At 40.8% G+C, this 25268-nt stretch overlaps 3 protein-coding genes across 3 annotated transcripts; 2 read left to right on the top strand and 1 right to left on the bottom strand.

Annotated features, from left to right (window-relative positions):
• Positions 1 to 6732: 6732 nt before the first annotated feature.
• Positions 6733 to 7687, top strand: LOC125074059. The gene is made up of 2 exons (XM_047685283.1): positions 6733 to 7029; positions 7396 to 7687. The coding sequence occupies exons 1-2, from the start codon at positions 6736 to 6738 to the stop codon at positions 7672 to 7674; spliced, it is 573 nt and encodes a 190-aa protein (XP_047541239.1). The 5' UTR covers positions 6733 to 6735; the 3' UTR covers positions 7675 to 7687.
• Positions 7688 to 8899: 1212 nt separating this feature from the next.
• Positions 8900 to 10366, top strand: LOC125074053. The gene is made up of 3 exons (XM_047685273.1): positions 8900 to 8957; positions 9045 to 9817; positions 10157 to 10366. Exons 2-3 carry the CDS (start codon positions 9131 to 9133, stop codon positions 10337 to 10339), a joined length of 870 nt encoding a protein of 289 aa, XP_047541229.1. The 5' UTR covers positions 8900 to 8957; positions 9045 to 9130; the 3' UTR covers positions 10340 to 10366.
• Positions 10367 to 11904: 1538 nt separating this feature from the next.
• On the bottom strand, positions 11905 to 23618 carry LOC125073930 (RNA-binding protein 25). The gene is made up of 19 exons (XM_047685040.1): positions 23309 to 23618; positions 20914 to 21082; positions 20191 to 20415; positions 19949 to 20110; positions 19773 to 19879; positions 17931 to 18256; positions 17735 to 17857; positions 17597 to 17656; positions 15495 to 15725; positions 15258 to 15419; positions 14908 to 15190; positions 14735 to 14832; positions 14246 to 14444; positions 14120 to 14170; positions 13929 to 14025; positions 13619 to 13666; positions 13211 to 13422; positions 12903 to 13058; positions 11905 to 12817 (listed from the first exon to the last, which is right to left on the bottom strand). Exons 1-19 carry the CDS (start codon positions 23384 to 23386, stop codon positions 12725 to 12727), a joined length of 2880 nt encoding a protein of 959 aa, XP_047540996.1. The 5' UTR covers positions 23387 to 23618; the 3' UTR covers positions 11905 to 12724.
• Positions 23619 to 25268: the final 1650 nt, after the last annotated feature.

The following is a 25268-nucleotide window of genomic DNA, read 5'->3' as shown; positions in this document are numbered from 1 at the left end:
TGAGCATATGGCATGTGAGCGATTACCATCAGATCATCATTGGCAAGTAAGGCTCACAATTTAAAATAAAAAAAAACACGAAAAGGCACTAGGAGGCTAGCGGTGACGTTAGACGCATTAATTATTATTTTAATATCGCTAATGTGCAAAATTAACGAAATAATATTTATAAATAAATATGACATATTAGTAAATAGACTGTCTAGGTCTATTACATTTGATAATTGTAAAAATTCCAGTTCCATCAAATGCAATCTTCATAAGCGAGTCGTTCTATTAATTTGATTGTGGTGTATCAAAGTACACCCGAGATCTATCGTATTAGTTCCCGTTCCTCGCTCCCCGCTCCCCGCTCCTCACTTGCCCTCAATACTCACTGACCTTCATTCACAAACGCCTTTGAAGTTCACAAGCGATCTACTGAGTCTATGACGAACACTATCGAAATTATGATTTCTCGTCTGAACGCCTGCTCTTATAGACCTCTGACGTTTGCTTTGTGTTTTGTATCGTTGTCTATTAAATAGACAACGTTACCGAACGTTATTTTGAAAATTGAGTCTCTTTATAACGAAGTAATAAATTAAAACTAATTTGGTCGTTTACTTATGAGGATTAAATATGTTGTAGATTAAGTTTAGTCTCTTTGGTCACGTGGCTAGCTTGTACAGCTGCACATTTCGACGTCCCACAACGACCGGCGGTCGAGTCAGGTATTGAAATATTTGGCATAGTTTCAGTAGTAGATCTGTCTACGGTCGTGTCTGATTGCCGTCACATCCGAGTATGGGAGGAAATAGAGCTAACCTGTGTTTGCGTAAGAACTTGTGCGTTAAAATATCACTTGTGCGCAAATAACTAATCCTGATTAACTGCAGTCCCGCAATTCAATCAGGACATTATGTTTATATGAGGACAGAGCAGATTACACATACTTATATATTATTATTTTAATAGTAGACGCAAGAAATACTCTACATAAATTTATTTACATATCCCATATGAGCATCGACGAATATTAACTCCAAGCTCTTCTATCATTTATATAATTCTGTAGAGGATATTAAACTTTATTTAATAAAATAATAAAGCCAAGTATTTTCTAGAGAATGTTGTAACGATTAAATCGACAAAACTAACGATGGACATGAAACGCATCCCGAGCAATTCAGCAAATACTAACACAATATATCCGAACAGAGTATTGCGGCACGGGCGGCTATGCGGCGCGTGTTGCACATACACCGGTAATTGTTCGCAATGACCCCCCATTCAACGGCTCGGGGCATTGTCAGAGCAATTTGGGTCTTGGGACTGCGAGTAATACAAATGAGCGACGCCTTGGTCTTTATAATTACGAAGACGAGCGTCTATTGTTAATAATTACGGACGAGAACAACGCAGCCGTAAATATTTCGATCTGCAGGCGCAATAGTTGGATATATATAAAGTTATATCACATAATGTACGCAGAAAACGAAACGAGAACTAAAAGTAACCGATCATAAACGTCCCACTGCTGGGCAAAATCAGAAGGGTTCCTCTTAGGGCGAAGGCTTGAAACTTCCAGTGCCGGGTTGAGAAGACACGATACAGGTTTTCTTACGATGTTTTTCCTTTGCATGACAGCACGACATGAATTATAAACAATACTAAGCGCGTGAAACATCTTTGAAGCTTGTCCGATATAGAAGCTGTGACCTTCTGTTCAGATCGATAATAATATAACCAATGTTCCACTTCGGCCTTTGGCCTTTTTAAAACATATCCAGTAAGAACTAATACCGTCGAGTTTGGCTCAGTCGTTGTTCGTATTGGGACTTCGATGTTCGCAAAAAACTTGCTTACATAACTTTCCATTTCAACTAAGCTAAATTATTCGAGTTAAGGACTTAAGAAGGCCTCCACCTAAACAATTTATAAGGGTTCTCGTATTTTATTTACTGAACCCTAAAAACTAAAATCTCTAAGCTAGTGTAGCAAGCGAGGCCGTGCACACAATTATGGTCCTCATCACGTTGGCTTTTGGAGCGTCTTTTGTTTGCTTCAAGCAATAGGACTTGAAATTAGCTACTTGGAAGTAAAGACAAGAAGTCTTAGAAAAAAAACATGTGAATATAACGAACTTCGCACAAAGAGCTAGAAACCACTCTCACTTAAACTCTACATTGCTTTGCCATTCAAATATTTGTAACAAAAATATTTCAAAAAAATAATAAAATGTGACTTCAAAAATTTGCCAATTTTTTTGAAAAATAAATATTAAATTACGTAAATTTATTTGTATATGTAATTATTATATATGTATGTAAGGGTAGGTTGAGGTAACGTATAACATGTGGAAAGAAAACCTATATGCAAACTTTTCTTTCATTAGTTGTTTTCTTCGAAAAACCGAATCTTTAAATGTTGTTTTTTTAATTCACAATTCTAAACAAACGCAATTGGATCTTATTTTAACCCGCCATGTTGGATTTAGAATGACGTCACACAGTTAGCCATGCATTCTGAACGTGTATACAAAATTTCAGCTCAATCGTTTAAAGACATATTTTAAATTGAGTTGCAAGATTTCACCCGTACATACTTCTCACTTCTCTTTTTGTTTTTTTCTCTTTCTCACTTCTCTGTTTCACCTTCTCTTCAAAGGGAGAGGAGACCTTAGCCCAGCAGTGGGAAATTTACAGTCTGTTAATGTAAATGTACTTACAATGCAAGTTAAATAAAAGCCTGTAAAATCACCTTTTATTTCACTGAATGGTTCTGAGATGAATCTAATTACTGTTGTTATAATCATATCACATCTGCTTGTTTTTGGAACGAACTTCTTTTACTCGGCTTCCAGTAGAAAAACTGGCAGACATCGCCACGTAAGCACACAGCGTAATGCCCCTAAAGGCGACCTTGGCCTCTCTTTCTTTTTCTCTCCTAGTTTAATATAACATAACTTATTCTATAAACTATTTTTGTTGTTTTAATTCAGGTGGGATTTTTAATTGAAATTGTATTTCTTTTCGTTTAATTATTCTCAAGCGTTGTTTGTATATTTTATTGTGTTTGTTTTTAAAATATATCGAAAGCAACTTCGTTCCAACCCAATCTGTCCCACGACTGCTATCTATAAGATGTGAAGTTCTCCCATAAGTACAGTTTCAACACAAAAAAATATATTTAATTATAATATCTTTGTATATTGTATATATTTAAATTATATGACTCATTACTAATGGGAAGGGAATCAGTCGCCTTAGATATCTTTTTTGAAATTTTATTTATATATACTTACTTATTATTATTAAATAGATTATGTTTTGCTAGAAAAACACCATTTGTCGTATCTCCACGATTCGAGAACATTCCGTTAGCCGCCAGAGCTAGTATCGGAATACCTTGCGTCGATGTTTCGAGCCTCGTTCAGTTCCGCGGTCAATTGTTAGGCAAAGCCAAATTGGCATCAAAAAAGCTCGGCGTCCAGCTCCTTCCATTTGACCGTATCCAACGTAGAGCGGCTCAAATTATCGACGATCAAGCCCTTTCCGATCTGCTTGATCCTTTGGCTTTGCGTAGAGATGTTGGATCGCTCTGCATCTTCTACAGAATTTATCACGGGGAATGTTCCGAGGAATTGTTCGGATTAATCTCGGCTACGTAATTTCACCTTCGGACATCTCGTCAAAATTCAAAATATCACCTACAACACCTAGATGTCCGAAAATCCACAATAGCGCGATTTTTAAGACATTTTCTGCCTCGCACAACCACTCTGTGGAACCAGCTTTCGCCGGCGGTTTTTCCGAACCGATACGACTTTGGAACCTTTAAGAAAAGAGCATACTCTTTCCCGAAAGGCTGGCAACGCACCTGCAGGCCCCCCGGTGTTGCAGAGGTCCATGGGCGATGGTAGTCACTTTCCATCAGGTGAGCCTCCTGCTCGTTTGCCACCTCTAACATAAGAAAAAAAAATGTGTATACATATGTGTGGTTATTAAGAAGACTCATTCAAGTTCTTTGAATCAAAATGTTATTAATAAATTAAATATTCCGAGAACTGCCTACATCGAACGGCAGTATTTATGAATCATATACATTTGTAATAATAACTTCTAATTAAAATTCAATCCTCGGCTTGCTGCCGAATTTTATATCGCAAATAGACATAACACATATTGATACAAAGTTAGTGCGTCTGAAGGTTATCGCCGATGTATTGTTTCTCAGTTTAAAGACACAGCCTTGTCATGTAATTGCTTGTTATCTCAAGACGAAGTCCTTAATCATTCGGCTTAATCCCGCATAGGAGACCTAATCACTGCACTCGGCTGGCGCCCTGCCATGCGCTCGATTATTTAAAATCGCCTTTTAATCAATTTCCAAATATTTCAACAAGAGACTGTCGAAATTTATTAAGTACTAAACCTATTTGTCCCCAATAAATTAGTGTGATCGAGTAATTTGTATTCTAACGAGCTACTGAGCACTCAACTTCGATTTTGGAATATAACACACACACACACAAATAGGCACGTACGTCGTACGTACAAATACGAGTACACATCATTTTATACATACACACACACCACCATGAAGAACAACGGCGAAGTCCTATGTAAACTGTGCAAGCAATAATACTTATTTCAATAAAATGTACGCTATATATTTATGCGAGTAACTCGGAATAAAAGTTACAACTGCCAACATACAAGATTTATTTAAACCATCGATATAAATTTACTAAGCATTTACGGCGAACCGAACGCTCTCTCTGTTCTTAAATTACAATTCAGTTGTCAAGTAAATAAAATGACCTGTTGCTCAAGTGATTAAATACATCGCTAACAATCGTGATACTAAGATAAAAAATAAAAACATATTTAAAGACGCCATCCTACAAAATGTCAAATCTAAAAGGACGACATATAGTGTAAATGCTGAAACAAAAAACACAAAAGTGTAAGCGCCATGAAATTCCCGGTGCTTACGTACATTGGGCGCTGGAAAAATTTTCTTATAAGCGAACGACTGGCGCTGTATGTTTTAGTAGTTTGATTAAATGATATAATGAAGATTTATTACTGCAGTGAACTTTAGTTTTAACTCTATCAGTATTGGAACTTGTTTTACATGAACGTTCTTGTCTTTCGTAGGATAAATGTCAATTATTAATTCCTCGCGTTGTATGCACTTTTAGCAGATACAAACCTCAATAATGTAACTTGTACGATTTCGTCGCCAGTATGGCTTCTATCCCTTTTTAAATTCTTACTCACAGACAGATTCAATTTTATTATATATAGTACATGGGTTTTGAACATGCGACCGTTTATCCATTACAGATACAATATTTCTTTGCTAATCCACAAAAACTAACACCCCTCATTTATCTGGTCCCGCGCCCAAATGTTGTCCATTTGTAAAGCAATGTTTATCCCCAAACAATTCCCCCCTCCCCTCCGCGGCCCCGCGTGCCCTCACTGTCCCAGAGGAGACAAGCGCTGTGTCGCTTGAATGATATACGCGGACAATTCAGACAATCGCATTCGTTCTATTTTAACTTACAAATAACGGGACACGAAATAGAATATATTTCATAATATACATATATATAACTCAACAGTTATTCTTTCCACCAACTTACACAGATATGTTAATTAAATAACTCCGCACTTTTTTAGCATCTACTGAGTCCTTTTTGCTTTTATAGTGCACGAGCGACGTCGCGGGAGCAGCTGCTGGCGTTGTATAAAGGTTCTACGTTTATTTATAGCACGAAATAAAATATTTGCGGCTTATCGCTTGTTTATTGTTCTGTATTAAAATGAAATCAGAGTGTTCTTTATTTGTTTTCGAGGCTCGCGCTCCTCTTTATAATATTATTAAGTAAAGTATGAAAATATACTATAAAAATATTGATTTTATTTGAAATTATTAACAAATTAACAAATTTAATAACGTCTATAATTTAACAGTAAAATGTACATGTGTATAACTTCACAGTTTGGTGTATACACTAGAGAAGGAATATAAAAAGGACTATAATTTCAAAGTATTTTTAGCGTATTACATACAATTAAAAAATCTTATAAATGCATACAAATATCTAAACTTGCTCAAAAACTATATTATGCACATAACCATATGATTGATGGCGTACCATGTTGTTAGTAGTTCGAGTATCTACGGCGATGGTGACTCTAGTTTTGTTGGTAACCGCTCGTGGTGGCAATGAAGGTAAATATTATATTACGGAGTAGATAAACTTCATTTCATCATTATTTTAGACTTTTTTTGATTTTAAGATGCAAATAAAGTTATATTTGTGTTAATATTTCTGTTGTAGCTTATAATTATTCAGCAGTTAGTTAGTTAGGGTTCAAGTCCTAGGTCGCGCCTGTAAAGTGTTAGTGAGTTTTCCTACCAAGATAATGACAAGACAAATATATTAGGATTTCCTGTATAATAATTCTTAGTCATACCTTATAGTTTAAAAGTCGGCAGTGTATACAATCGCCGCCTCACAATGCACGATAAGCCGTCGGCCCCGCACCAGAACCTGTGTGATCCTCTTGTAGATCACTTGTTGAGATAGCCGCTAAGGCTACATCGGTTGAGCATCGTCAGTGTTGGTATTGTTGCTTTGTTCTTCTTATGGTTAAAATTATATACACATATTTTACAGATGTCACCATACGTGAAAATAAACCAAAGTCATTAATAAAAGCATTACGTCGTCAACTGATGTCCGATAACTCCGATTATTCATTGGAAGACACAAATAGTACTTATGGAAGAAAACATGAAAAGAAAACTAGAAAGAACTTTTATGTGTCAGATCTTGTAATCAATGGACAAGAAGACGAAGAAAATAACTTCACCTCTGAAGTCAACGAACTTAAGAAAGATAATAACAAAAATATTGAACTCGTTGTATCAAAGAAAGATCTTTTATATTACATTGACGATGACAAGTTACCTTGGCAGAAAAATGACGATTTACGAGCAGAATCGACGGCAAAATACAAGCTGTTAAAGGTTTCACTTTCAAATTAATAAAACATTTTAGTAAGTAAACAACCCATGCGATCATACGGTACTTTGACGTAAAGTACTCATTATATTTACAACACTGTTGTCTCGTTCAAGATAATCCAATAAAAGGAACGCGTATTAGAGAAATTAAGCCCTTAGTAACTAGTAATAATCACTTGTAATTTATATTATATATTATACACGCCGTGAGAAAATCAAAGTACACCTACCAAAAATCTGAGAAATTTAGGTCTTTGTCATACTCTTTAGAATAGTCATGGTCGAATGCACTGCTATGATTACTCCTTCACAGTAGAAGACCACTGCTGTAAGGGATTTATCGGCTTTTATATTTGTGTTATTCTTTAGGCAAAACATCAATACCGGCGATCTGGTCAAGCACGACTTATTCAAGAAGAAGACAAGGAAGGGGTAGCCATAGTTAATCTTGATAAGGGACCTTTCCCTCAACTAAGACTTCCTAACTCAAGAAGACAATACATGCACGACCATGGTGAAGTTATGACCGAGGAAGAAGAAGTTCCCCCACCTGTCGTGAATACAAGTGATCCCGAAGCGGCTGCAGACGAATTCGGAAATGCAACAGTAACAGAAATCACTGATACAGTAGCAACAAACACTAACTAATAATTCGGCTCATCTCGCAATTTATATCATGGTATATTATAAATTAGAGAATTGAGGAGATTTTTAAATAAATAAAAATACTTTGCTAGTACATTATCTAATGCAAAACGCTTTTATCAGTTTTATTGCTGTTGTGTATGTTTTTACGTTTTTAAAAGAATATCTTATAATAAGTAGCGAAATGTTACATATATTTTCTCGTTAGGGTTCCTATGGTGTAAAGAGTAGTATGTTTATTAAAGACAGATTCACAGATTGTACAGAGTTAATTTCATCATTCAGCACTCCAAGACTTCAGCGGAATGTGTTGTTACTGACTTTCTAGAAAGGTTATTCAACCTTGTCGAAAAACTACAGAATCAAATCTCCCCGATATTCTGTAAATAATCTATTTTTTAGATAAGCTATTCATCGTAAAAGATCCCGCCAGACTTTACTAATAAGCCTTTATTTTATAGAAACTTGAACAATGCTGAACTCACAATATAACATCAATTGAATTATATATACGAGTATATATAATTCACATTGTATATTTTTTTTACTTGGAGGTAGGATTTTGTGCAAGCCCGCCTGGGTAGGTTATGCCACCCATTCATCATATATTCTACCGCCAAACAACATTACTCAGTATTGTTTTGTTCCGGTTTGAAGGGTGACTGAACCAGCATAATTACAGGCACAAGACACATAACGTAATTAGTTCCCAACGTTGAGGGTGCATTGGCGATATGAGGAATGGTTAACATTGTCTATAGGTGGTGGTGACCACTTACCATCAGGTGGCTCATATGCTCGGCACCTGTAAACTATTTTACTTAACATATTTATAAATAAGTTAGTCATATGACCAACGAGACAGGTTATGGATAGACAGTCGGCACTCGTTGCGTACTTAAGGTCTGGTCCACCAGACTAAATAAAGTTATTTACAAAATAGTGCCTTATATTTGTGATCGGCTAAATCTAAAATCAGCAAGCAGAGTACTGATAGTCTACTGATAAAAAGTTCCAACGGTAAAATTCTCCAAACAAATCAGTGGCGCGCGTCGACGAAAGCGGTTTATCGTCCAGCGGATATTGTTAAAGCGCTCGTTTGCCTTGCCCTGCGTTTTATTGTACTCTGTTCACTAACAATAAAATTTTATTACTCGGACTTATTTTCTAGAAAGTTATTTTTTATATTTTAATATCGAGCAGTATGCTCGTTTTCAATTTCCTCGTCCTAACAATTGCTACATATTGTGAGAGTAAATCTGTTTCTCTTGATAATCCAAAACCTGGTCCGTATTTTATGCTCCACTTCTATATTAAAAATATTTCTTTCATTCGCTGATTCGAGTTTTAAACTAATTCAAACAATATTTTAGCTGAAAATACTGCAACAACAAGTAATATTAACTTCGTAGAAGCAATTAAGCAAGACCTTAAACGTAACAACGATGATTATAAGGAAATGATCCAACGAAATGTGATGTTGAATAATAAGAAATCAAACGTTATTACAGGCAAAGAGAAAGAGTCCATAAATAAATCCGTAACGGTAACAACGCATAAGAAAAGCTATAGAAGGAGAAATGGCGGATCATACCGAGACTATGATTACGAGGATACAATTAAACCTGTTACTGAATCTGCAATAATATTTAAAAGCACTGATAAAAGTTTATCTCTCTTCACAATACGTATTCCGCAAATAAACATTAAAATAAATCACTCGAGTTTTGACAAGCGGCACAATTTAAAATTATCAAAACCGAGCCATACGCCGAATATACAACTACCGATAAAAAACTTCTCTTGGTACACTTCTTCCATAAAAAATTTAAATATTCAACCACCTACTGAAGTTCCGAAGTTTGTTAATAAGAATAAAATTGATAAATTTCAAAATTTTATGAAAAAAAACCAAGGCCTGTTAAAAAAATTCGTAAGCAGTAAGCAAACAGCGCTGACGCAGTCACCATTCAAGAAGGGATCGATACGCATGGATAATCTTAAATTACCAAAATCGAAGTTTTCACCTAAAGTAGTAAAAAATATTAATAGATTCGGAGACAAAAACGATGGCGACTTGCCCAGCCCTGAATTGCTAGATATGGCGCCAGCTATAGGTGTCCGCGTACATAAGAGACGGGAAAAGGTACGAATTATTTCAGCCTACTTCAGTAAGTTACCTACAAGACTGTCTGGTCGGTAAGAGCGACTTATCAGTAACTACTAACCACCATGGTATAGTATTCCTAATATTAGTAAAAACGAATCTCTTAAAGGTATTACTATGTTTCAATATTAATGGCAAAGTAAAGCAACGAACAAAATAATTAAAACTAAAAATACACTACTGTGTGTACCGTAGTCAAATGACTGTTAGTACGATCGAACACTTAATATTTAACATGTAACATTATTATTTATGTCTAATAATATCTGTTCTTTCATCGATAAAATCGAAGCCACTACTCTAATGTTTTAAACTCAGGGTCAACTATGTCATCGGCACGTACTGCTACCCGAGGGACCCAAGTACGATAGTAGAGGGCGCTGGTACTTGCCGGCACACGAGTTGATCGCCAAGCGTCCCTATCCCGCCACTCGAAGACCCGTGATTCTGCTTCCGCGGTGTTGCAACTGCTGCAAGAAATCTGTGCTAGGATGCGAATAAAATCTCAAGCTATCGATTACAACAATACTTACTATGATATTAATAGAATTAAGATAAATGTTATTATTCATTTGAACGTAACTTATGTAACGCTTTATTCAACATAAAATAATATTTTTCAAAGTTTAAAGATAAAGATAGTAGTTATTTTCTAAATGGTAACAATTTTCATATATTCTCCGAAAACTCAAGGTTGTTAAACGCTGTCTCATCTCTCGTGTACCCACACGCCCATTCTGTAAGAATCACAATCGTCAGTCCGAAATCAGGATCGAACACGTAACTATGACTTTGCTAGGCGACTCTCAGTCGACTCGTATTCGTACATAACAAACATTGAAGCTAAGACTGCTTACTTTTTATATTATAGATAGAAATATTATCTTTACATAGCCAATGCACTACCAACATTGGGAGCTGTGTGCCTGTAGTTCCACTGGCTCACTTACCCTTCAAACCGAAACACAAAGATGCTATGTATTGCTTTTTGGCGGTAGATTATCTGACGGAGAAATCTGAATATTGGAGCTCTCACGCTATAACAGTGTGTAAAAACTAAAAAAGAGTGTACCAGTAAGGATGTTTTGGTTTAAATGAAACAACACATATTGACAATATTATATTACTCGCTACAGTATTACCTCGTAATTGTTACGACTCAACACGAACTGACACACACGCATTCATCCCCTCACGCACACACGCACGCACGCACGCACACACCGTTGTATTACATCGTAATAATTTACAAAACAAGTTGCGCATTCGTTAGTGTGAAACAACAACATCGCAGTATCACATAGTATATACAAAGTCGTAACCATCTCCGTGTGTCGTATTAACAAGTCTCAACCTTTACCTCTTGCCTTATTACAGCGTCTACTCTGCGACTACTACTCTACTCGTGAAAAACCGTTGCCGTTTTTCGTTTCGTTCCAGTTTATACAAGATGTAAACAATCCCAAAACATACGAATGATTTCGTGTGATACAAAATAAGTTTCATAATTGATTCTGTTACAGCAGCGCGGCACATATATTTAGCTAAAAATTCTTAACTCGTCATTTTAGGGCGCAAAAAATCGAAGTAGTTTATTTATACATTAAACAAAATAAAAAATTGACACGGATATTAATTTAAATATGAATTTAACTTGAGTTCCAATTTATTAAAATATTGAGTTTGTAGCTTTTATTTATTTAAGTCATCATTAATATAATTTTAACAATCTGAATCATCCCCTGTTTACATTTTGTAATTTGGACTCGACCACTCGATGTGCGTCGCACAACCGACTCCACCGCGAACGGCGTGGTCGGATCAGTACGACGTGTTATTTATTTACAGATACGCTTCACTGTCCGGACTTTATATTATAACAAAACTATTTATATTTGTTGCATTTATTATATAATATAACCTTATATTACGCGCGTAGAAAACTATTCGCTGCCTGTCTCTCAACGATATCGTCGAAAGAGACACAACATCGACTCGTATTAGGACCTGACGGCGCGTGGAGCCGATAAACAGGGCGACACGAGATGTAAATGTAAATGCTTAAATCAAAATAGTTTAACCGTAGTTCGACTATTTCAACTTTTCACCAAGAATTTGGAACATTATGCAAATAAAAATGGATTTATTTTCTTCTTTGATTTCTAAATAATACAATGTAATGACCGATGTCACGGATGTTGGCACATATAGCTTTTTTATTTTCATTTACGATCTAATTTGTTGTACCTCGCCGCTGGAGGGCTTTGGAGTACAACGACTTCCGCGTACGTCCTCGACTCCACTGTCACCACTCAGGTCCCAATAGAATTTTTGTTACAAACGACGTTAGACAAACACAATAATTATTTAAACACAGAAACTATTTCAAGTATTGAGGCTGTACTGGTTTGGAACTCGTTCTGATTCTCTTGGAACATTGTCGACGTGAAGATGTTGAGTCATTATGAATATAGGAACACTGCGTCTCGGAATTACAAATACAATTCTTTATAAAATATTTTAAACTGTACAATTTCTTTATCGAACGTTAACGCTGATTTTATAGATATTTAAAATAGTAAGTACGTCATACTTATCGACATCCGACTAAACCGCCATTATGAAAATAATCGTAGGGTATTGAAAGTTATAGAACAACGGAACGTCGTTGCGTTATCTCAGAGCAGAAAACAATCCTGAAATGTGTTGTTTTTTTTTACAATTTATAGTTTTATAATGAGAGCTGTCGGTACAAAATGATATTTATTGCTTATAAAAAATAAAAATATATGTCGAGAAATATTAGTGTCGACGAATGCGACCTCTTCCACCGCGAACTGAGGCCTCGTCAGCTCCGCGTCACTCCGCACTCGGGCCCGCCCCGCGCTACTTGTGCAGGCCGGCGCGCTTGGCCTCCAGCTCGTATATGAGCAGGCGCCACATCTTCACCACGAACACCTCCGCCTCCTCGTCCAGCACCTGCAACAGAGCGCCGGTGAGTCCCGCGTCCCGCGTCCGCGCCCCGCGCACTCGTCCCGCGTCCCGCGTCCCGCGTCCCGCTCACCATCTGCACGTCGTCGAGGATGCCCTGCGGCGCGGAGCCGGCCAGCACTTTGCTGCAAATGAAGTCGACGAGCGTGGGCTCGGGCTCGCCGATGTACTCGATGATCTTCTTGTTGATCCACGGCCGGATCTTCTTCTCCATCAGGGTGTTGTCGATCTGAAACGGACGACGCGTGATATTGTGAGACTTTCGATCGGTTTTAATTTTTAATTTTCGATTAGAATATACTCCATAAAATGCAAACTCATTAGGACATGGCTTTGATGCCTGCAGTAAACAGAGTGCTACATATATTTCGCTGAGCGCACCTGGTCAGTGTCGAGCTGGTACTGAAACAGCTGCTCCTTCTGCGTGGGAATCTTATCGATGAGGCTCTTGATGTGCTTCCGCTTCTCCTCGGCGCACTTGCTGTCCTTCTCGCCCTTCTCTTTCTCTTTATCCCCCTTTTCGCTCTTCTCACCTTTCTCGCCTCGATCGCTGCTTTCACTTTTCTTCTTTTCTTTTTCCTTTTTGTCTTTACCTGAAATATTTTGAAACGAGTAGGTCAGTTTAACACCATAGGATTTATGAAGTAATCAAAAGCTTTAATAAGTACTATTATACTCTTATTATTAAGTTTCCAAGTACAGATAAAGTAGAAAATAATAATCTACATATACAGAAATCTGATTATATATACTACACTTTATGGAATAATAAACACTCTCAATACTCACGCGTGGGCTCGTCGTCGTCTGCAAAAGCTGCGTGCACGCGACGCTCGGCTACGGACAAACTCATGTATTTATATAATTGATGTGCCGACGAAGCCGTCGGTATGTGCGGGGCGAATGCGTTGAATTAATTAATTTGTTTAACAATTAAGCAAAATATTGGCAAGAGCGCATTCGGCCCGTATGTAACTAAACTATTGTAAATATATTGTAAGTTACCAGATAAGGGAAAAGGACCGTTAGCGAAATATAATATTATTACACAAAGACTAAAAACGAATAACATTAAAGCATTTTATTCACGGAGCGGTACCTCTGTGGCCATCGGCGGGACTGCTGCGGGACGGACTGTGTCGCGCGCGAAAACTTATGCTGATCGGAGAACTACCGGCACTTGCGCCCTCCGGCATCTGCACACATACACGCACACATTGTACTTAGCTACCGGGCACATATACACAGAGCACAGTGCACAGGACGCGGCACGGGTCGCGCGGCACTCACGTGGTAGCGCTCGTCCGAGGGCGGGCGAGGCGGAGTGCTGCCGCCGTCGCTCTGAAACATTAGGTTGTCCGTCAGTCCCGTACTGAAGCCGCGGCCGACGGGCGGCGGCGTGCGGGCGCCACTCACGAGCGCGGGCGGGTGCGGCGGCGTGTCGGGCGCCCGGCGGCGATGTCTCCGGTGGCGGCGCCGCGCGGGCGCGTCGGCCGCGTCGGGCGCGGGCGGGGTCAGCGACCCGCCGCCCGACTCCGCTTCGGCCTCCGCCTCCGCCTCGGCGGAGGCGGAGCCGAGCTCGTCGGCGTCCATGCCGGCCGTGTCCGCGCCGCCGCTGTGGCGAAACATTTGCATCAGTACATCGCTTCGATCTCGAAACGTGACGAACGAATCGATCGGAAAATGTCAAACAGTAATATTCCCGTTGGTTTTTGAATACAATAATTCAGAGATATAATAAATTTTCAAAAGAAAAACAATACACGTGCTCATTGACCGTCAAACATATACCACGGATTAACATTACATTCTCACAAATTTCGTTTACGTACATTTTTTAAAAAGTTTTTAATCACTTTAAACGAACGAACGTAAGAAACGCTCTCCTAAGAGAGTCACGGTCACCTATCGTCCGAATCGATGGGTTCGGCCTCGGTGGGGAGCTCGCGCGACGCCTGAGCGCGCAAGTATCGCTCGCGTTCCCGAGCCAGCCGCTCGCGAGCCTGAGAGCAGAGCGAGACGGGTGAGGGCGAGTGAGCGAGAGGGCGAGCGGCGGGCGGGCGGGGGGCGGGCCGCACCTCGCGGCGCGCGTCCTCGCGCTGGCGGGCGCGCTGCAGCTCGCGCTCGCGCTGCTGGTCGCGCTGCAGCGTGGCGTCCACCAGCAGGCGCGGGCGGTACAGCTCGTCGCGCTCGCGACGCGCGCGCTCGTAGTCGGCGTGCGCGCCGGGGTCGTCGGCCGCGCGCGCGCCGAAGATGCTGCGGCGCAGCTGCTCCAGCTCCTCCTGCTCGCGCGCGCGCTCGCGGGCGTCGCCCTCGGCCTCGCGCACGCGCGCGCCCAGCCGGCGCTGCAGCTCCTTGCCCCTGCGGACGGACGGCGGCGGTCAGAGGGGCGGCGCGGCGCGCGGCGCGCGGGGCGGCGGGCACTCACTTGTAGTACTTGTGGTCGTCTCGCTCGTCGTCGTAGTCCTCGAGGAACTGCTTGAGGCGCTTGGCCTCTCGCTCGCGCTCCTCCTCCCGACAGCGCTCGCGCTCTCGCTCTCGCTCGTACTCCTTCGCCTTGCGTCGCTCGCGACTCTCCCAGTTCCGCAACCTGGAAGACAATGTTCGCTATGAAGTACATTAGTTTCCTCGATGGTCGAAACTTTTCTTGCAGAACGACTCTCACCGCTCCTGGTACGCCGCCTCCTTTTCCCTGGCCTTCTTTTCGAGTCTCTTCTTATCTCTAGCCTCCTCCTCGATCTCCTTCTCCTTCCGCGCATCTAACTCGGTGCGACCGCGAGACCTCTCGCGTTCTCTATCTCTGTCCCGCTCTCGCTCCCTCTCTCGCTCCCTGTCTCTATCTCGTTCGCGTTCCCGTGAGCGTTCACGATCGCGTTCACGTTCTCTTTCCCGTTCTCTGTAACAGAAATGCGAACATATTTATTCATTCATACATTGGAAATAAAAAATAGAAACCGACCCTTCCGTAGTTTTCAGTTTCAAAACAAAAAATGTACATAGAAATTATCAGGACTATTAATAGTCTTCCAAATTTGAAAGACTTCGAAATTTGGTACAATATTAAGAATCCTAAGAAAATTGAAAAGTTTTTTATTTCTGCAACTTTACTAAACCTATATATTTCAAATATGAGCAATAAATCGTCGGAACTCAACGACTTAAGGTGTACTCATATTTGTAGTGTCGTTACACTCGGCGCGGGTCGACAGTTCGATAGCTCGTTTTATGCGAAGCTAATTTCGAAAAGTTATTTAAATATTCGAATGAACACTTACATCCGCCCAGGCTACTTTTATATGAAGTCTGTCATTAAAACGACACGAGAGTGCACTGCGTAGTACAAATGCGTAGTAAAAAAATTAATTCATCAATTTATTACACGTTCAAAAGAGCACTCGTAAATTTATACAATTAACCAATAATATTTAAAAAAAGATATTTTTAACTTTATTTTAAAGTATAATTTATAACGAGGAGGTTCAATGTTTGTAGGTACAGTCAGTAGCCTGTACTGCGAAACAACGGTAAAACTATACAACTCCGTTGTATAACAATAGCTACACAGATTATGGACGGCGATAAGAATCGCACTTGAATCTCAACACGCTTGCAGTATTGGCTCTTTGATTAGCTCGTTGCCTACTGCTATTTTACCGAAGTTTTATAATGAAAACTGTAAAAACATAACATAGTTTTATTGAGTAATAAATGATTATAAGTATTAATGAAACCAATGACTGGTCACTTTGTAAAGTTAATCGTATCCCCACTTTCTAATAGTTATAGGTTGATAAAATCATTTATAGGCTTGAAAAAGATGGCTTATAATTAATGACGTTTGTGGCGATCTTAAGAAGAGTTTTGCTCTGATCGATACGTAAATCGGAATTAAAGTTGTAAAATCAAGTCATTCGATAATAACTACAAAAGAAATATCACAATTGTATCAAAAATCAAATATTTATTGATTTCCATTTTAAATACATCGCAAATTTGTATTCATTTTAAATTTTAAATACATCGCATCGCGCCTCCATCCTTGGGAACTAAGTTTCTTGTCCCTTAGTCTCTTGTGCCTGTGCACTTGCTGAGTGAGCAAACCTTCAAACCGGAAGTAGGAGTAAGGAGTATTGTTGTTTGACGGAAATTAGTCTACCTTTCGTTGTAAAACCATGGCTTGGTGTATTTAAGTAAGGTTAAGACAACCCGAACGCCCATTTGATTCTAATGTGCCTTATGTTTGAAAATTTGGATTAACAGATGTCCTAAAAGATAACTATCTGCACTCGTTGCAAGTATCGGCACAAGCTATAGCACGTGGACATCGGTATCTTGTCAAAGCAAGATGAGTAAAGAATGGCCGAGAATGCCCACGCTGCGACAAAGGAAACGACATCGAGAATAATCTTGGAAGAGTTAATATCAGCGCCACCACAGGCCTTTCCACCTTTACACAGAATACTAACTTTGCTTCCCGGCCTTGTCTGTTTTCCACGTGTGTCTTGCGATGTGGCCCACCTACTTCTACTTCTCGTCTGCTGAGATAATGACCATGTATTTTAACTTTGTGTTTTATTGTGAGGCTATACCTAGTCGCTAGTGTTTGTACTCATCTTTGGTTTTGATTACTTTTAGATTTCTATACGAGATTACCGTATATTTTCTTTAAGAGAACCATTTATATCTCTTCTAAACATTCGTATGTACACACACACATATGTGTGAGCGGAGACATGCGTGTGAGTACTGGCGGCTAACAACACTCACCTCTCCCTTTCTCGCTCTCTCTCGCGCGCTTCACGTTCCCTCTCTCGCTCGCGGAGCTCCCTGCAGATTTTGAAAATATACGATGTAAAGATGGAGAAAGTAACAATATTTATCTATTTGTAAATTCAATATGGTCACCTCTCTCTCTCTCGCTCCCTCTCCCTCTCCCGCTCCCTCTCGCGCTCCCGCTCCCGCTCTCGGTCGCGTTCTTCTCGTTCCCGCTCTCGCTCCTTCTCTCGCTCCTCCCGTCGATCCTTGCTCCTGGGGAATATATTGATTTTATAAAGAATATTATACTTTAATTAAAAAGGTTAATTCATCTAGCGAATACTACCTGGAGTGGCTTCTGCGTCGCGTTCTACCGTCTTTGTCTCTGTCGCGATCTCTCTCCCGCTCCCTCTCTCGTTCTCGCTCCCTCTCCCGCTCTCCTCTTTCTCGCTCTCCTCTCTCCCGCTCGCCCCTCTCCCGCTCCCCGCGCTCTCGCTCCCGCTCCCGTTCTCGCTCCCTGTCCCTATCCCTTTCTCTGTCTCGGTCCCTGTCGCGCTCCCGCTCGCGGTCGCGGTCCTTATCCCGGTCCTTCTCCTTCTCCTTGTCCTTATCGCGGTCCGGTTTGTCGTCCTTAGGGTCTCGCTTGCGTCGCACCACCACATCCGCCTCCTCCTGCGCAAGGCCGGGACGCGACATTTACAACCATCCTTATGAAAATCTCTCGACTCAAATGAATAATCATGGCAAACTAACGCTCCACTTCGAAATCGAACATTCAATTCGTAGCTCACCCGAAGGAATCTACCACGATTCCGAATACGGTTACGTATTGCCCTCCTCGCTACAGCGGCTCGAGCGAGCCTCGAGCGGCGGAGCGAACGTTACTGTACGGGAATCGCACAGAATCCGTTACTGGAAGAGATCAGATCTAAATGCTATAAAGGTAAAGTCGCGCCGCGCCCGCCGGACACACCTGCGCGGTGCGCCGGCGTCGGGCGGCTAGACTTACGCGAGTCCGGCGCCGCGACGTCCGGCGCTGCGCTGCTCCGTCCGGCGCCGGCCGGCGCAGGCGCCGCCGCGCCACTCACCGGGGCGCGGCCGGGCCCTCGGTCGAAACCTCTCCCGCCGAGCGACCGCTCATCGCTTATGACTTCGAGACGGGTCGAGAGGTTTCGATCGAGCGTCGGCCGAATTACAAAATAATAGAAATGTTCGTTAGATATATATATCGTGTGCCTAGTGTATCGACGTTGAATGGTAGACTGAAAACGATATGAAAATCCAGACTAGGTCGTGTGTGTGTGTGTGTATGTGTGTGTATGTGTTTATGATGACGGATCGAAAAGCGCGCGTGTGCCGGGACACTGAACGTTTTAGTCGAAAGCTCCGAATTGGTACTTCACTGCAACGAAATACGAGCGGTAGCGATCTCATCGCCCGCGACACCGACAGGCGGTCGGATTAAAACGTTCAGCGACGAAGCGGTTAGACATTAGAAAGTAAGATGTGAATGCTGGCTACGTGACATGAATGTAACAGTAATAAAATAATGTTATAGATGAAAAATAATCATACTTCGTATTTAAATATACATACAATCGATAGAAAATAATAAATAGCCTCCGTCGCCTCCGTCACTCGCGCGGCCTCGTCGCACGCTCGGCTCGTGGGGGTCGCGAGTGCGAGCGAGAGAGCGAGAGAGCGAGAGGGCGCGAGAGCGCGAGAGAGAGCGAGCGCGTGCGACGAGGCCGCGCGGGGAGGCGGGGGCGTGACTCACCCGCCGCGTGCGCGCCCGCCGCCGGCCGCACCTACCGCAAAGCGAGCCTTAGCACCTCGCCCCCCGCGCCACCGCGCGACCCTAGCCCCGCCCCGACCCGCCGCGCCCCCTCTCTACTGAGCCCGCCGTTCGGGCGGGCGTTCCTCGATGGATGGCGATCGACAATCGAATACTTCTGTGGTTAAATAGGATCTAAAATTTTAAGAGCAGTGAGATGCTTCTAGTCTTTTCGTTTTTTTTACAGTGTAACAAGAGTATCCTATCTGAGAACTCCCATCTTTAACTACGCGGGCGGGCGGGGACCGTGCGTCGCGCGTGAACCGTGAGCGGGGGAGGGGGTGAGGACCGGTGGGGGGGACGGGGAAGGGATCGAACATCGGAGGAGGAACGAGGTCCAGGGAATGGCGTTACCTTCATACTCTCGCGGAACTTGCCGATTTCCCGGTGGATGACGTCGCGCTTCTCCTCCGATATATCGGCTTCCTCCAGCACGCGGGCCGTCTTAGAGATCGCCTCCTCTGCAACGAAAGACGCTCCTTTATCGAGCCCGAAAAGCTGATCTCCCTCGACAGCGAGCCGGGCCTCACCCTTCTGCAGCAGCTCGTAGTTGTTGATGTCGTCCTGGTAGTCGCGGTAGAGCTGCACCAGCCGGCGCTCGGCCGCCTCGTCCAGCGCGCGCTGCGTGGCGTCCAGCCAGCCCTCGCCCTCCGTGCCCGGCGCCTGCTCGCCCAGCCGCGAGCGCTGCTCCGCTGCACACACACACGCAAACGCTCAGTCCCGCACTCGACGCCCCCCCCATGCCGCGGTGGGTAGTGGCGCGCCCACTCACTCTTGTAGGTGTCGACGAGCGCCTGCATCTTGCCGTCGGTGCGCGCCAGCAGCTTCTTGTCGGCCAGCGGCCGCTCGTGCAGCAGCCGCACGCAGCGCAGAGCGGCCTCGGGGCCGGCGAACTCGCAGAAGCCGAAAGTGCTGACGCGCTTCCACGACACCACGGCGCCGCACGCGCCCAGCACGGCGCGGATCATGGCGTCCGGCGCGCGGCTCGAGATGTTGCCTGCGAGCCGACCGAGAGTTAAATTAAGTGGGGAGCCTAAATTACCGCTGGAGTGCCCTAAGCCTTGTCGGTGAGTGACTTTCTCACAACGATTTCGACCCCCTGAGTGTCGTCGGTTTAGCGTCGATGAAAGCTTACGTATAAGCCAATATTTTTATTCAATATATAAGCTTAACACTAGTTTGGAAAGAAATACCTGAAACCTAAAAGGATATACAATGAATCTAAGTTTTCATGGTAAAATTGAGTTTAAAATTGAAGATTGCGAACGACACTCACTTAATAGGCATGGGCGATATCCGAATTTTGTGACATCGGTTGTAAAACGGATATTTGGATTAAATATCGATGCTGACATCCGATTTCAGATGTCGTCCTGTCTTTGTTTAATTTAACATTGTACGGTTTCTAAGAAAGATGTGAAACGAATGTGACATCGAAATCGGTTTTACATTCGCTTCATCTCTTTCTCACAAACGGGTCGTTTCATACAGTCACCTATGAACACGGTGACGGGCGGCCCGTCGTCCTTGGCTCCGTTGGCCGCGCGCGGCTGGCTGGCGCGCGGCGGCTTGGCGCCGGGCGCGGGCGGCGCGGGCGCGGGCAGCAGCGCCGAGCGCCCGCCGCCCGCCACCGCGCCGCCGGCTCCGTACGCTCCGACCATTACCTGCAGCGAAACTAAATATGAGTAACCGTAACGCATACAATGTTGAACGTTTTCTTTATTATCCATTACAAATATAGTCATTAGAATTGTAACCCATATGATATGATTTGCTTAATTCAAAGCGATAGTTGTAGACGTTTGATTTGAACGAACAAAATAATCAAATAGAAATGCGCAAAATAGCATTTAGTAGCATTTCTATTTGATTAACAAAGTAGCTCCTCTCCTCTGAGCGAATCACTTATTTGATTAATTATTGTGTAATCTATCATTCAGAATCGATTTTCTCTAATCTAATCTTTGAAATATATTTTAATATTAATTTATAAATGTCTAATGTTGACACTCAAAATTGCAACCATAAAGTTTAAGTTATATTCAAATAATATAAGAGCTTATTTGAGATGGAGTGATAAGTTCAACTGAAAAAGATACTGTTGAAGATATCTTGATCATCACTTACAAATTTGGAAAAAAATTGTATGGTCAACATAAAAAGTGGCGATAACATCATCAATTTACTACAGCTCAATTCTGTTTCTAATAAGTATATTGATATAGCCAACTGTTTTGTTGACCTTAAAATCCTAATACAACATTCATTTATCTCTCTAGATAAAAAGGATAATATGATTCAAAACGTAAAACATGCTTATGAACCCATATCTTTGTATATTTAAGTAAATTTATTTTAAAATTGAAAACAAACAATAGTTTAATTATTATTAATGCACAAATATTATAAAAATTAAGAAATTCATACTAAATAGTACAGATTAAAAACTTTGAAAAATGACTAAAGCAGACATTTAAAAACAATTTTATAATAAATTAAAGTCGAAGTTAAAATGTTCAATTCAATATAAGAACATTGCACTTGCTCATTGATGGTAAAAATCTACCACCAGTTCAGAAATCAACACCAACACAGACCTAAGAAGACCTGTAATAACTATTCTATCCAGGTAAAATTACAACAGCTTTTATCAAACATGATATAGCAAGTTCATTTTTTTATGATATAGGTAGGCGGCTGAACAAATGGTCATCACTGCCATAGACAATAGTGCTGTAAGTATGAACCATTTCTATACATCACCAATACGCCACCAACTTTGGGAACTAAGTTATAAGCAGTATAAATATAAATATTGGCTCAGTCACCCTTCAAACTGGAACACACCAATACTGGATGCTACTGTTGGTCAGTAGGAGAAGCTGAGGAAGGCAGATGTGCAGAACAGGTAGTATAAGCCCATCTGGGTAGGTACCACCCACTAATCACATATTCTGCCGCCAAGCAGCAATACTTGGTTTAGTAGGGTTCTGGTTTGAAGGGTGAGTAAGCCAGTTAAACTACAGGCACAAGGGAAATAACATCTTAGTTTCTAAGGTTGGTGGCGCACTGGCAAAGTATCAGTGGTGACAGCTTAACATCAGGTGGCCCATTTGCCGGTCCGCCTACCTATAACATTAAACAAAAAAACATATTTATAGATTATATATAAGAGTTTCTACACTGAGTCTATTAGTATACCAGCTCGTTGGCTGGGTGATATCAAAGTAACAGCATGTAATCACACTGCTGGCCTAAGGATCCTTTGTTTGACAATGCTGAAGATAAGGAGCTTAATACACCATACTACTCAGGGGGATAGTGGATGGATCACATGTAACAGAATTTGTGCTTACTCAAGTTTTAGCTTAAAATCTACAAAATGGTATACATTTTCATTTTTATTTTATAATCATGAAATCTAAAATGTAACATCCCTTTTGTCTGGTAGCAAATAGTGCACTTACCGTTCCAACTAGAACACAATACTAACTGTTAATGTTTCACTGACATCTATCAAGGCAGTCTCGCACACGGCTCCACCCAAAGTAACAGGTTGCTGTATATTTTTCACACTCACCATCTATATTTCATTCCATAAACTTTTGGAATTGAATTCTCTTTGACGGCATTATTCCAGTTACAAATGTAAAATATTAAAATGTCATGGTTTACAAAACAGTCAAATTTTCAGGCTAGCAGAATAATGAAAGCATTGACAATGTCAATGTTCTGCCATTTTCAATGCTTGGAGACCACTCAGTGCGACAGCTCACACCTGCTGCTTGTTTGCCTCGTTGTTTTGATAAAACTATAACAGTTTTCGTTACAACACTAAGGTAAAAAGTACGAACTTAGGTTAAGCAGTTATTTATTAGTAATAAACTTACGTGAGTTGCCATTGGCATAGTGACCACACCGGGTGCAATTCCGTATGGCACCATAGGCGGGCGAGGTGGAAAAGACATCGCACCTCCAACCCGAGTGGCAAATAATCAGAAACTCATCAACTCTCAACAATTTATAACGTAACACGCGTACACTTCAAACTATTGTGTCATATAAAGCAAAAGATAACAACTACCACTAATAAATCATGTAACTTATTTTTATAATATTTTAAATAAAACTACTAAATAACAAAAATCTTTAGTAAAATAACGCTTCAGTTTCACCGACATCGACATTACAAATCAAATCGGCCATGTTTTTCATAAAGCATACAGATAATTATAGCATGAACATACCAAATACACAGATAAAAAATGTATACTACTCTGGTCCACTCCAAGGTGTTATAAATTAATGTCTATAAACGCATTGTTAGATATTCTTATTCCCTAAAAACTTTATAGTAACATTGTAAATGAACGATGCCTACACCAATATTTAAAAAGTTTGAAAAATCGATAAATTACTAGCTACCCGTCCTGCCACCGCACGCCTAACGCTTTAACCTATTTCTGGCTTAAATTCAGACAATAATGCGAGATAAAATTTTCAAATTTATTAGAGTAATTTTTTTTTTTTTGTTAATCTATAAATATTAAAATAAAGAAACTATGTTGCCTTCATTATCAAAATATCACGCATATTATAGATATGTTATTTCGTATATTGATATGGACACAGATATATGAATAATATTTTACCGGTTACAGATACGCTTACTGATGCTGAATTATTTCACATAGTTTCAGTTACCGATATTAAGTTACTTAGAAATTAGCTGATGCCTGCGACTTCGTTCGTTTGATTTTAAGCCTCAAAAGTAGGGGTAGTATATGGTTGACATATCTGTGTATCTTTGAGTCTTTCGTGCTTTGCCATTCATAAAAATCAATCTACAAACAACCGAACGTTTTAAATTTATGATTTATTATTGTAATATTAAAAAGTTATACAATAATTATTCTATGTTAATAAAAAAAAAAAATTAAATTTGTGCTGCAGTGCGATTCTGTAAGAATTTAAGTACTTTGCATCTCATTCGTGAAATATTGACAACAGGCATTTTAATGTATATATCCTATATTTTTTTAGAAATTTTTAAAGTTAATGTCGCATATTCTGATATTTCATGCTCGTGTTTATTGAAGTGATTACTTCTTCTGGGAGGGTAAACCGATTCGTTACGTAACGCGTTACGGCGCCAGTCTGTCTGGCTTACCTTTCTCTATTACATTCCTAGGTACAATTCTTGAATATGTATATTAGGATATTTAATAATCTCGACTCGAGGCGGAAGGGGAACTGGGACTATATGTATAATTAAAAACAGTTGTTTTGAGATTTTATTACTTTTAATACATATTTGTACAATTGTAAAAAATATGATTATTTACAATATAGCTCTGTTATACTACAATGTAATTACACAATAGCTATATACATACATACATACGTTTATTAACTACTATGACGGAGGAGACATTCGTCGAAGAAGACATACTCGTACACGCGTGCCACATCTAATGTATACTAAGTATAAAAAATCAATTTCAGTTTTTATTTACAAATGAACTGAAATAATAGTTAATCAATGTAAGCGGCTCGCACAGACGTTGTTCGTTGCCATATCTCTTACTTATTTTAAGGCAGTTCATCACAGCAACTTATATTTACTTAAACTTACTGTGTATTTATTTTATACAAACTTCTATAAGTACATATTAAACGAGCTGCGCTTCTGCGTGAGCTGACCGACCAATAATTATATTTGTATACAAAATCAGTCGCTTAAATGATTTACGCGGACTCACACAAGTCACACACGGATGACGCATTCGGTCGCAGAAAACTCCGAAATGTATAGAAACGACTCGGTACTCGGTACGTCACGGGACCAAA

Source organism: Vanessa atalanta, chromosome 26, assembly GCF_905147765.1.
Source record: "Vanessa atalanta chromosome 26, ilVanAtal1.2, whole genome shotgun sequence".
Lineage (NCBI taxonomy): Eukaryota > Metazoa > Arthropoda > Insecta > Lepidoptera > Nymphalidae > Vanessa > Vanessa atalanta.
The sequence above is the reverse complement of the archived record's forward strand: the minus strand, read 5'-3'. Positions and strand labels throughout refer to the sequence as shown.